General features: G+C 45.2%; 1 protein-coding gene across 4 annotated transcripts in view; it reads right to left on the bottom strand.

Annotated features, from left to right (window-relative positions):
• Cep72 (centrosomal protein 72) overlaps positions 1–12,329 on the bottom strand; it is a 78,195-nt gene that overhangs the window by 11,192 nt on the left and 54,674 nt on the right. The window contains exons 9-13 of one of the 4 annotated variants that reach the window (XR_006063840.2): positions 10,943–11,139; positions 8,016–8,142; positions 4,411–4,522; positions 2,681–2,904; positions 1,725–2,018 (exon numbers count right to left, since the gene is read on the bottom strand). Coding sequence is in view for 2 of the 4 variants with exons in the window: in XM_006990021.4 (XP_006990083.2) it covers positions 2,739–2,904; positions 4,411–4,522; positions 8,016–8,142; positions 10,943–11,139 (602 nt within the window). In the remaining 2 variants the exon portion in view is untranslated. Of the gene's footprint in view, positions 1–1,724; positions 2,019–2,448; positions 2,905–4,410; positions 4,523–8,015; positions 8,143–10,942; positions 11,140–12,329 lie in introns of those variants that run through there. The other 3 variants (XR_006063841.2, XM_006990021.4, XM_042261333.2) reach the window with 3 other exon arrangements.

Here is a 12,329-nt window from a genome sequence, read left to right as displayed (position 1 = left end):
TCTGGGGTCAGAGACAGAACAGCCACTAGAGACAAAGCTAGAAAATGGTGGCACTCACACCTTTAATCCTAGCACTCCAGAGGTAGAAATCCCTCTGGATCTCTGTGAGTTCAAGGCCACATCGGAAATGGCCAGGCATGGTGACACACGCCTTTAATCCCAGGGAGTGAGTCTTTAATCTCAGGGAGTGATGGCAGAAGGCAGAAAGGTACATAAGGCGTGAGGACCAGTAACTAGCAGCATTTGACTGGTTAGGCACTCGGCTGATTAAGCTTTCAGGCTTCTAGCAGCACAGTTCAGCTGAGAGCCATTGGGATGAGGACACAGAAGCATCCAGTCTGAGGAAACAAGACCAGCTGAGAAGTTGGCCAGGTGAGGTTAGCTGTGGCTTGTTGTCTCTCTGATCTTCCAGTTCACCCCAATACCTGGCTCCGGGTTTGATTTTATTAGTAAGAACTTCTAAGATTCCTGCTACACCAAGGTCCATTAGGACAACTACTGAAGTGGCTCAGCAGCTGGCTCTTCCTCTGTCTGGTCCTGCCAGGAAACACCTCAGTTCCTCACACACTGTGGCCCAAAATCAACTCAGGAGAGCCTGGGCTGTTGGTGAGAACAGGCTCTGCCACATCTTAAAACAATCATACTGAATTGGTATAAAAACTCTACCCACAAAGAAAGTTCCTGCAGCAAGTACACAAGCCTCTGAGCCAACCTGCTGCTGCTGCCCCAGACGCTGCAAGCAGGAGCTACAGGGAGTGTGGGGTCTTTGTGTAATGTGGGCGCTACTTATTATGATCAATCCATGTGAGTCTATTAAATGGGCAACAGAATTTATTAAGATATAAACTGAGGAAACATACTCATGAAGACAGGTCGGAGTAGACAGCAGAAGTTGTCCTCTGATCTGACCAGGAGCGAATCCACCTCGCAGGCAGGAGCAGGGAGATGGGGCATGTGACCCTTCTCCAACTTCTTATAAGAGGTCATATACAATGGCAGGAAGCACCACCTCCTTAAATATCACTACAAAACTGTATTATGTAGGCATTATCAGCTCTGGTCATTGGTGATCAATTTAACCATCATCCCCTTCACTTCTGGGAGCTTAGCGTTGGGGATCACACTGCCTGTATCTTTCCAGTGGCCAGCCACATACTGAAGCCAAGCAACACAATGATAACATCCTTCAGAGAGTCTAAAGGCTCTAGGTGCTGTGTGTTTGGAAACCAACAAAACCCAAATATTTATTTTACAATATCACAATGACCACAAAAGGAAAATTTTAAAAAAATTAGTACCCAGAATGAATTAATAATAAAAAGATTGATACACAGAACCAGAATAAAGTTTGAAAGTTCCCTCAGAAATATTATTAAAAAATAAAAAGGAAAGCCACTGTTTATAAATATGATCCCCAAATCCCAGAATCTTAGGCTATTTGCCATATCCATGCTTGGGACAAGTGTGCTAGATTTCAAATTTTCTTCATTTTTTTGAATTTACAGACTTCTAGGTGAGCATTCCTAATCAGAAAAATGTAGATCTTTCTGGGTATCATTTTTTTTGTTTGTTTGTTTTGTTTTTCTATCCCCCCATTTCAGACTAGAGATGGAATTGAGGCTCGTATATGTCTGGCAGGAGTTCCACACAGAGATGCACTCCTAGTCCAAGTGTGACTATTTGGACACCAACACAATGCTCAAAAAGTTTCAGATATTCAATCCTTTGTTAGTAAGGTTTTATTTCCATTATGTTCATGTTTCTTTCAACATATTCACAATAGCTTTCTAGACAATCCCAGGCAGTCTCCAGAGGGACTGTACTCAGCAGCACCAGCACTGGTGCATAAGAGCATCTGTCTGCGAGGGCTTCACTCTACAAGGGGTATCTTCCTGGTGGTTAAACTTGCCTATTCCAGTGAGCACTTTTTACATATGCAGTCATCCGGGTTTCATTCTGCACACTGTATATAAGTCTTCCCCTGGTTTTGGCTGAAACAGTGTTTATTTGCACAGTTACTGCAAGCAAAGGGTGAGGCAGGAGTGGGGAGTTGTTTTTTTTACTATGACATGGTAACATACAAATTCTTAAAATGTTTTTCACATTTATAAATGTTATTTTTTTATTACAACTTGGAACTTACTTCTTGCTTACTTACTGTGTGTAACTGGTTTTTATAGAAGAATTTAAAGAGAAAGTCAGTTATAATTTATAAGAGCCACTTAAAAGGTTTACTTTTTTTTGGTGGGGAGTTTCGAGGCAGGGTTTCTCTGTGTGGCTTTGTGCCTTTCCTGGAACTCACTTGGTAGCCCAGGCTGGCCTCGAACTCACAAAGATCCGCCTGCCTCTGCCTCCCGAGTGCTGGGATTAAAGACGTGCACCACCACCGCCCGTCAAAAGGTTTGCTTTTTAGACATAACAATATATTAGTTCTTTAAATAAAGACTGTTTGTCACATGAAAACATTTTAATTATACAAAACTTACACGAATTGGGAGGAAAAAAATACTACAGGTACTTTACGACAGGATGTGTAATGACAAACAAGCATTTCAAATTCGGCAAAGCTCCAGGGTCAAAGATCAGTTTAGGACATATAAGCAAGCTGAACTTCAGACCATGAACACATTTTGAGGATTCTAAGGTAATTACAGTCTTGCCAGGGTATTCAGATAGATACCTGCCCAGGCACAACTCTGGAGCTGTAACTGATGGAGGAGAGCACAGCCCAGTAGGAACTAGCAGGACTGGCGGCCACCAAGTGGAGAGCTATGGTGTGGGAAGAGGGCAGCAGTCTTCTTAAACTCCTGGAAGCTCCAGTGCATCTGCTCTACCTCAGCTCTATGTTGTGCCCGCGTACGGCTCAACTCCTGCAGGAGATGTTCATTGGTGCTGACTAGGGAACTGGAGGATAAAAGGAGAATAACTACTGAGTCCCTGCTAGTACCCAGCCTGTTGCTGTGTCCCCACTGTCGCAGCCTAGCTCAAAACCCACCAGCGTGAAGGCATCTCCAGCCCTTGTTCTGGCTGGGTTTTCTTGAACGCACAGTGCCAAGGCCACCACTCGTTCACGCTCCGTTATCTCCCCTCTTACTGACTACCGTCCCTGTCTGTGACTTTTCCATACCATGATGGGGTGCAACCGACCCCTTGGCTTAAGCAAGCCTCCTAAGGGCACTTCCGGTCACTGTGAGCTGAGCTTGGGAACAAGCTGAAGGAGTGAATGGTGATGTCCCGACAAGACAATGATAAACTTTATGGTTAATAAAACCATATTCTGCTCTAGAAAGACCCAATTCTACAATGTTTCTAATTCTTAGTCATACATGGTTAATTGTGCTGCGGCAACAGTACAGTGCAGAGCTGGATTCAGAATGCTAGTGCATTTTTCACAATTTCTCAACACTGCTCAGTTCCCCAAGGTGTCCATAGTGAGCAGCATCACAAGTTTAGATAAAGCAAGGCAATACTAACCTCTGCCACTTTTGAACAGTCACCCCATTGAATAATCTACTAAGCAGGCGCTGGCCCTGTTTGCTTAAATCACAGAAATGGCTGCTGAATAACATCAGCACGCACATGAGTGGACCAAAGCCTGATCCCACTGTCTTCAGAGTTCTGCACCTTGTTCTGCCCGTATCTGGGCCCTGATGCCGAGAGCTCAACCACCGATGTCACTGGATGTACCACAGATGGCCCGTGCTATTGCTTTTGCCCCTAAATGAGCAGCTCAGATTCCTTCCTTCCATTCCTCCCTCCTGAGTCTCAGCCTTTCCCTCAACCACTGTGACTCGGGCCTGTGGAGGGAGAGCTTGGCATAGCTCGGCTCCACATAAAGGTATGTGGTCACCTGGTAGGAAACAACGACTACAGGCCAGCCCTCCCCACCGGAGGCTCCAGGAACAGGGCTGCTCTGATGACCTGTTGCCTCCTTCCCAGAAGAAACTTCTTCAATAAAGCGAGGGTCTGCCTTGCCCAACCCGACGTTCCTAGTCCCCCTTTGACTACCCACACAGAAGAAGTAGAAATATAATTTCCATTTTTCTAAGTGAACAGCCATGGACTGCAGTGAAAGGGAAAGTACATGCCACACATGTACTTAGCCCTCAGATTTCCTAGTCCATACCTCCTGGTTCATGTACACCTCAGGTGCTCACCACAGGTGCTCACCTCAGGGTCCATACCTCAGGCTGCAGACTTTCCAGGCTATACCTCAGAGTGCACTCCTTGCAGTCACCATCATCTCAATTTTTACCAAGAAGGAAATACTCATTGATGTGCAAAGTTAACATGGCAATGCATGTGGGTCCTGAACACCAACTCCTGAGAGATACTGCCAGCTGTTTCTTGGTGCCCCACACCCCGTGCCTCAGCCCTCACCCCACCCCTGTAGCCCACTCAGACATGGACCTGTGACTCTCTTGCAGCATCTGTGTGAGCTCCTGGATCTTGTCATAGTGCTCCAAGTGCTGCTTCAGCTCCACAACTTCCCCTGAGAGCTGTTTCATACTTGCCTGAAGTCCTGAGGGAGGAAGAGAGGAAGTAGTACTGTGTAATGATGTTCATTCACACATTTTGACCCTTCTGGTTTAAATTAAAGCCAGAAAGAGTATCAGAGACACAAAGATGGGGGTGAAGAGTATCAAGGCAACAACTGTCTCCCTCTATGGGAACTAATACCCCTGCTACCCATACCTGATACCCTAAAGCTGGTAAGCCTGAGGAGTCACACAGAAGGTGATGACAGATACAGACCTGGCACCAGCAGAAGACTCCTCCACTGGATCTGCCTGCAGAGTCTCCTTCAGGAATCAACCTGCACCCATGAGGGAGCCTATGGCTTAGGGAGAAGCATAATGAAGTCTGTGGTGGCCATATAGCTGATGTACCCACTGATTACATCTGTGGGTGTTCTCTTTCAATCTATGTGACTCTTACTTATTTCTGAGTTTCCATCTCAAGGGGGAAAGAGATACCTCATTTATTGGTTCCCCACATCTGAACAAAGGACACAGATAAAGCCGTATGAAGACACAAGGCTGTGAAACTATACAGCATCAGTAACATCAGGAAAGCCAGAAAGGACAGTGTGGCAGAGGCTGGCAATGACACTGGCATACACTTCTCAGCAATTAGCAGTGTACAAACATCTGGGATGTCTGTGACAAGAGCAGAGGTGGAAGGTGTTCTAGGGAAGACAGCAGTGGTCTCAGGGCCTCCCAAGAACCCCACATTATCCAAACTTCAAGAAAGCTAGATGAAAACCCGAACCCCAGAGGAGTATCAAGTCCCTAATCCAAGGGACTAGGCCAAGCCCCAGAGGTATGGAAGTGCAAGATGTCTACGTCTATGGGGGTATTTGTCATTAGTGGGGCATCTGACAGATACAATGTGGAAGAGACCCAAAAGGCCCATTTTCCTGGGCCAGTGACAGGACTATGGTAGATTAAGTGAAGGTTTCACGTTGCTAGTGAGGGGGAGACCAGGTGTTCCACTTAGTCTAAGGAGTTGGCCATCCCAGTCCCTTTTAGAACAGGGTCCTCATTGGGAAAAACAGCTGCTACTGGAAAAGGCAGAGCAAACCATGACAACAGAGAGAAGGGAGGGGAGGACCAAGAAATTCCCAAAAGGAGGATGCTGTATTTCTAATCCATACATTCAGAAAAGGTGCCATGGCTTATCTCCTTGAAGGACAAGTGTCATGTAAAATGAATGACAGAAAAGTCCTGCAGCCACAGCAGGAGTGTGAGGAATCATAGCTCCTGAGAGCCAGGTCCACAAAGCAGGTCCACCTCCACTCCCCACCCACCATTTCAAAATGAGTAAAGACAAACATAAGATGACACAAGAAATAAAGAGCAACCTGAACCAGAATTAGAGAATGTCAGAAAACTCATGCTAGATTAGCAATAGAGAGTATCACATAAGAAGTGAGGGCAAGGCTAGAAGGAATAGAGCCAAGACAATACAAGTAATGTCTCATAGAAACAACAAGCATGGCAGGATTAACCCTAAGGATGCAGAGTGGCATGCATACCTTGGCAATAACCAACAGCTTTCATTATGGACCTAAGACCCACTCAACAAGAGGGAAACCATGCCTGGTACTGGAAACCTAGCCAACTACCTAGGGCTAGTGACGTCATGAATCTTGGAGGAAAACCTACAACCATCACTTTACCAAATCAGCATAATCCCTAACTACACTTTAAATTATATTTGTCCTTATATCCACAGATAAATATAGTCCTCACCCCTCATCAAGGAAATGTCTCTTTGCAACAGATTATAGAAAACAACAATCAATCAAAATGCAAAATTGTGGAGCTCAGTCCACATCTACAAACAATTCACCACACTTAAGTTTCAGGAAACATTGTGGAAGAGGGGTGAGGGTGGGGAAGACTATAAGAGCCAGAGGATCATGGGGCTGGCTTAAGACTGTGTCTTCTGGTAATGTCAGAAGCTACATCCATAAAATCTTGTCAACACGACTGCTTAAACATGAGCTGAACAACAGACATGCCTAAGTGGACAGGGAAAGACCATGAAGCTTCAACCCTACACAAAGAACTATAGCCAACTAAGGAATTCTGGGAGCAAGAGAAAAATAGTCTTTCCTAGGGAAGAGTACACTAACATTTTACTTAATACCAAATGGTCAGTCCTGAAAACATACATACAAGTAACATTATATAGACTGAGCAGGTTGTATTTAGGAATATATACACATACACATATACATGCATACGCATATATGCATATAACAACAATTAATGAAAAAGGAGGCTATGAATTTGAAAGAAAGTGGTATATGAAAGGGTCTAGAGGGAGGGAGGGGAATGGAAAAATGATATATTATAATCTCAAAAAGAAAAGAAATAAGTAAAATGGGATGGCACCTGAGGAATGACATCCCCCAAACAAAACAAAAACCAAAAATCCCCTCTAACTTAAAAAAAAGAAAATAAAGAACTCATTATTCAACAAAACATCCTAATAATAGCAAGCAGCAAAAAATCCGAGGAGACACTTGGTTCAAGAATCAGACTGGGTGGCACTCCTCAGCTATAGCGCTTTGTGTTGCAAAGGCTGAGGTACAAAGGATCAGGCAGGAGGCAGTTACCTCCTTATGGTGGTATTTTATTTGTACTGAAATGTGATTTTAATTGTATGTTAATAAATAAAGTTGTCCGGGGGTCAGAGCTATTAGAGCCATAGAAAGAGCATGTCGGTGGTGGTGCACACCTTTAATCCCAGCACTTGCTAGGCAGAGCTAGGTAAGTCTCTGTGTGTTCAGGGATACAGCCAGCACTGGAGACATACACCTTTAAGACCTGGAGGGCTGTACTTACAGGCAGTGACGAGGCAGTCACGTGTCTGGGTTTACAACCAATGAGAAGGCAGAACAGAAAGACTTTATCAAGACAAACTCACAGGAAGTAGGTCTTTTTCAGAGAGGTAGGACCACCGCAGGAGGAAGGGTAAGGTTTTAGCTCTGAGCTCTGATCTCTTGGCTTTCTCTTTTACATTGGTTCTGTGTTTCTTATTTAATAAGACAGTTGGTTACATCTACACCTCCTGGCTCTTTAAAGCTTCCCTTGAAACAAGAGCAATGTGTGCTCAACAGTCTGCCCTTCTGAAACACAGATGGCTCGACTCTTTTTGAAATGGAAAAACAAAACACCCCAAAAAATACAGAAAGAAATAAAAATTATCTGGACCTGAAAGAAACAGTAATCATAAACAGCCATCAAGACACTTGCTTTCTCAGGAAGCAGAAGAGTCAAGATCTAGATGGTGGTGGAAAGAGCCAAAGAAGTTACCTCCACACATGGCCCCAGATTGGCTGCTATAGGCAGCCATTAACAACTGGACTGGGTCTCTAGACCCACTCAGACAGTATTTACTGATTCAACTCCTGGCATAAAGTGATTTAGAACAATGTCTACCCTATGCATGCATGAGCACTCAAATTTTACCAAGTAGTGTTACCAAATAAACTGTACACTTACCAGTGATCTGCAAAGTTAATGCAGCTGATGTGTCTGAATTTTTTACTTCTTTTTTCACGCTGAATAGAAGAGATTTTAAGTTACTATTCTCTTCCAAAGATTTGTCTAAATGTTGCCTCAATGTGTCCTAGAAGCATAGAAAACAAATGTAGACAAGTCAAGTTCAGTCAATATATTTAACGAATGGAATAAAATTTTGGACACTCACCATAGACTCAAGTTTCCCTTTCCATAGTATAATTCTGAATCACAACATAAAGCAAAAATCACACTCAAGCATATTCTCCCACCAGCAGGCTACTCTAACTCCCCACTGGAAGGGGAAGGACATGAGGGAAGGGGAGAGGGCAGGTGGGATATGTATCAGAGGAATTCAGGTGCGATACTGGAAGAGCAATGACTGATAGCTGGTGGGTCCTCTCTCTCCATGAGGATTCCACTGTCACAGAGATCCCTCAGGGCTTCTATACTATACCAGTATTACTGGTATCCTTTCTATGGGAACTCTATTATGATCTGGCTTCTTGGTCTACAAACGTGGGGGATTCCATCAGTTATCCCCTATCACAAGTTGGAATTGAGCATCTTCACAGGCAGGGAAAATGCTGAACATAAGCTGGGGTGTTAAGACTGAAACATACGACAGAGACCAGGACCACCATCAGAGCCAGTAATGACAGCTGTTGCAAAGGTGCCGAAAGTCACCAGGCTTCTCGACAGGAGCCATGCAAGCTGCCTGCAAAGTCAGGGCTCCCACAGATCTGTACTCGCCCACCTGCAGCTCAGGTACCAGCAGACATACTCATAAAGGTCTAGGCTCTAGACAGGACCTCATGCCTCCCACCAGGAAAAGAGGAGTGAGAACCAGCACTTTAAGCTGAGGAATGACATCCCCCAAACAAAACAAAAACCAAAAATTCCTCTAACTTAAAAAAAAGAAAATAAAGAACTCTTATTATTCAACAAAATACCCTAATAAAACTCAGCCGCAGCTTTAAGTATTCCTTTCAAAGCACCTCCTGCAATGAGGTCCCCACATAGGCTCTTCCTTCTGGCACTAGCTCTCAGTGCTGGGTTGTGCTGGCTCCGACCTCTCAATCATGTGATCGGGCAAAGGCAGCAGGGGACTGAACACATCCAGACTGGGCAGGTACATCTGCCTTGGAAACTATTTAGGATACCAGGTTAGGGGCAGAGCCTCTGCCTCAAGACATAATCCTAGGTGTCACAGGAAGCTCCATGCAGATTAATGTCTCTACCCTGTGAAGCTCACGAGGACTTGTTCAGTCACTCTGGATAGTGGCTCTTGTTGGTCCTTTCCCAGCTGTCCAAGGAGGTGGTTTTTACCATATGAACTCCTGATCCATGTGCTAGGCTACTCCTTCTTCTCCAAGGCTTGATAACCAGAAGCAAGGCTCAGCTCACTCAAAAAGACAGGGAACTTTAGCCTATTCCTGTCTTGGCACTTAAGGCTACCCTTCAGCATAGATACTTCTGTGTGTTACTTCCATACTGCAGCAGGGCAATGCTGACTTCTGGACTTTTTATCTTTCTGGGTGCTGCTGTTCCACATCCAGCAGGGTGACTCATACTCACGGTGTCTGCCTTAACAGGTACTAATGATTGTTTTGTTGTAAGACTATACTGTGTCCCATGGAGCCAACAATCCCACATAGACAATACTCTGCATAGCACTGCAGTCCAGGCACACTGGGCTCTGGCCCTCTCCAGATGCAAGAGCTCTGTGCACATGCAGGAGATCCACAGTGCTTTCAATACCAGAGACCATCTGTGTCAGTTCACTGTTCTTTGGTTTTCTCTAAAATGAGATTCCAAGTGTCATCTCTTGTGTAGATCTTCCCAAAATGAAGATATTATTTGTCAGGCAACTTTAAATTTCCCCCAGAAATACTGTTGTATATTCACCTATTTTACAAAACAGGTGACTAATGCAGGAGACAAGCCAGGCAGCTGCTGCAGGGACCCACTAACCCAGAGTGTACATGGTTCCTAGGTGCTGACCTTGCCAGGGGTGGACCAATCCACTGGCAGAGAGGGGACAGACTTGTATCCCCTTCTTGGTATCATGAAGACTCCTGCAGCCCACACAGAGGCTCACATGTCATCAAGACCTTCTGTGAGCAAGCCTGAAGTAGATCCTGACCTGTTGGGCTTTCAGATGAGAGTCTTGAGTTTTGGCAACTGACTTGTGCTTAGTTAATCTCAGTCTATTGCAGAAGCTGGCCACAGCCATGTTGGTCCATGGATCATTTTGAGGTTATGTACTACAATGCCACAGAGCTAAGTAGAAGATTAGTACTTGCTCTGGTAGATGCACTGGCCCTGTGGTCCAACCCTTCAACCATCAACACAAACTTAAAAGAAGTGAGGACACCCCAATACTTTAAACACAATACACCCCATAACATCAACTTAGAGGCCAGGTCCAAGTTTGTATGGTTCTTTCTGGGTACCATCTGGTGTTAGAGAGTCCCCGAGACTCAGACACAACCTTCTAATGTTGCCTGGTTGGTGCACAACAGAGAAAAGACCACAGATGACCCAGACAATTGGAACCACATGGGACTGAGAAGCCTATGTCAGGGACAGAATGAGTCTGGTTCATTTCTTCTTCCCCCATCTCTTCCATCTAGACTCTCTAAGAAGAGAGTACCAGGTAGAATTTTGGCAATCAGCAGCAACACCATCACAGATTCACTGTTTTCTGGGACCTGGGTGTGAAACAGTCAAGTGGATCCCTGGATCCAACAACTGCTAATAGGGGGAAACTGCTTGGTCTGGAGCAGCAAGAGGGAGCCCAGGAGTGGCTGTGGAGCAGAACAGTCAGCACTGCCCTTGGTTTGTGGGCCAGATCTGTCTTTCCCTCATCCCGTGAACAAATGCAAACAACACAGAGCATTGCTCACCAGCTCCTTCCTTGAACTGTTGAGTTCCGCCGTCACCTTGTTCACCGCAGCAGTGTACTGCTGCTGCTGCTCAGCGAGGCGGCTTTGCAGAGACTTATTTTCAAGAGAGAGGTAACTAATTTCTTCCTTTTCAAGTGCCGAACTGTCCCGAGCTGCTGTGAAGTCTTGAAGAGATGACAAAACATGCCTGGCCTGAGCTGGAAGTCAAAAGGAAGTACAGTTACCATATCACAGCTAAAGGATGGGACATAAAAAACAAAAATGCTCACTACATAGCTATGTGACTTGAAAGCAGAGCACAGGAAAAAATAGACACTGGTACCTTGAAACCACCTTGCTTGTTTCTCTATGAGAATAACGGACTTGGCTTTTAATTTACAAAAAGGCAACCCTCAAGAGAAGGCTGCATATGCCAGGTAGCCACATCAGGAAAATGTGGTGAGTATGTGGTAGCCTGGCCTGAAAACTCCAAGGTGGCAACAGCATCACAACCATCACAGTTACCACAGACCACTTCTGCTGCAACAAGACACTGGCCCTGATTAAAGAATAGATGTACAGTCACCAGGATCCAGTACTGCAGTTCCCAGGTTTCTGATCCAGGAATAACTAAAAGGGTCACAGCCCCAACTCCTGAGGGTAGTGGTCAGGAACTGTTGGCTACTTTAAGTCAACCGACACAAGCTAAAATCATCTGAGAGAACCTCAATTAGGAAAATGCCCCATAAGATGGGGCTGCAGGCAAGTCTGTAGGGTGTTTTCTTAATTAATGATTAATGGGGGAGGGCTCAGCCCATGGTGGGGGTGGGGGGATGGACATCTCTGGGATGGTGGTCCTGATTCTGTAAGAAAGCAGACTGAGTAAGCCATGAGGAGCAGGGCAATAAGCAGTATCCCTCCATGGTCTCTGCATCAGCTCCTACCTCCAGGTTTCTACTCTGTTTGAGTTCCTGTCCTGACTTCCTTTGATGATGAACTGTGATGTGGAAGAATAAGCCAAATAAACCTTTTCGTCTCTGAGTTGCTTTGGCCATGGTGTTTCATCACAGCCATACTAACCCTGATTAAGACAGGAGCCATGGTAGGAAGTAGCTTAGGCAGCTCAGTGCTGATGGGCCTGGCTCCCAAAGGACACTCACATGTAGCCCAGGCTTCTGGAGAAAGCAGCCATTGCCTAGGCTCAGAGCACAATACTGCATGAAGTACCCTAGCACATTCTCATCCTGAATCTCCAGTCTGCAGAAGCAAATAGACCCAAGGCTGGTCCATTAATAATATTTGAGACTCACTAGGGAAAATAATCTTGTTGGGTTCCTATCACATATCTGAAGCTTTGTGAGTCCAGGGTCCTGTACTCAACCAGACATACCTAGAAAATCAGAAGACA

The sequence above is a fragment of the Peromyscus maniculatus genome, chromosome 15 (genome assembly GCF_049852395.1).
Source record: "Peromyscus maniculatus bairdii isolate BWxNUB_F1_BW_parent chromosome 15, HU_Pman_BW_mat_3.1, whole genome shotgun sequence".
Lineage (NCBI taxonomy): Eukaryota > Metazoa > Chordata > Mammalia > Rodentia > Cricetidae > Peromyscus > Peromyscus maniculatus.
Note: the sequence above shows the minus strand (reverse complement) of the source record. Positions and strands in the feature narration are given on the sequence as shown.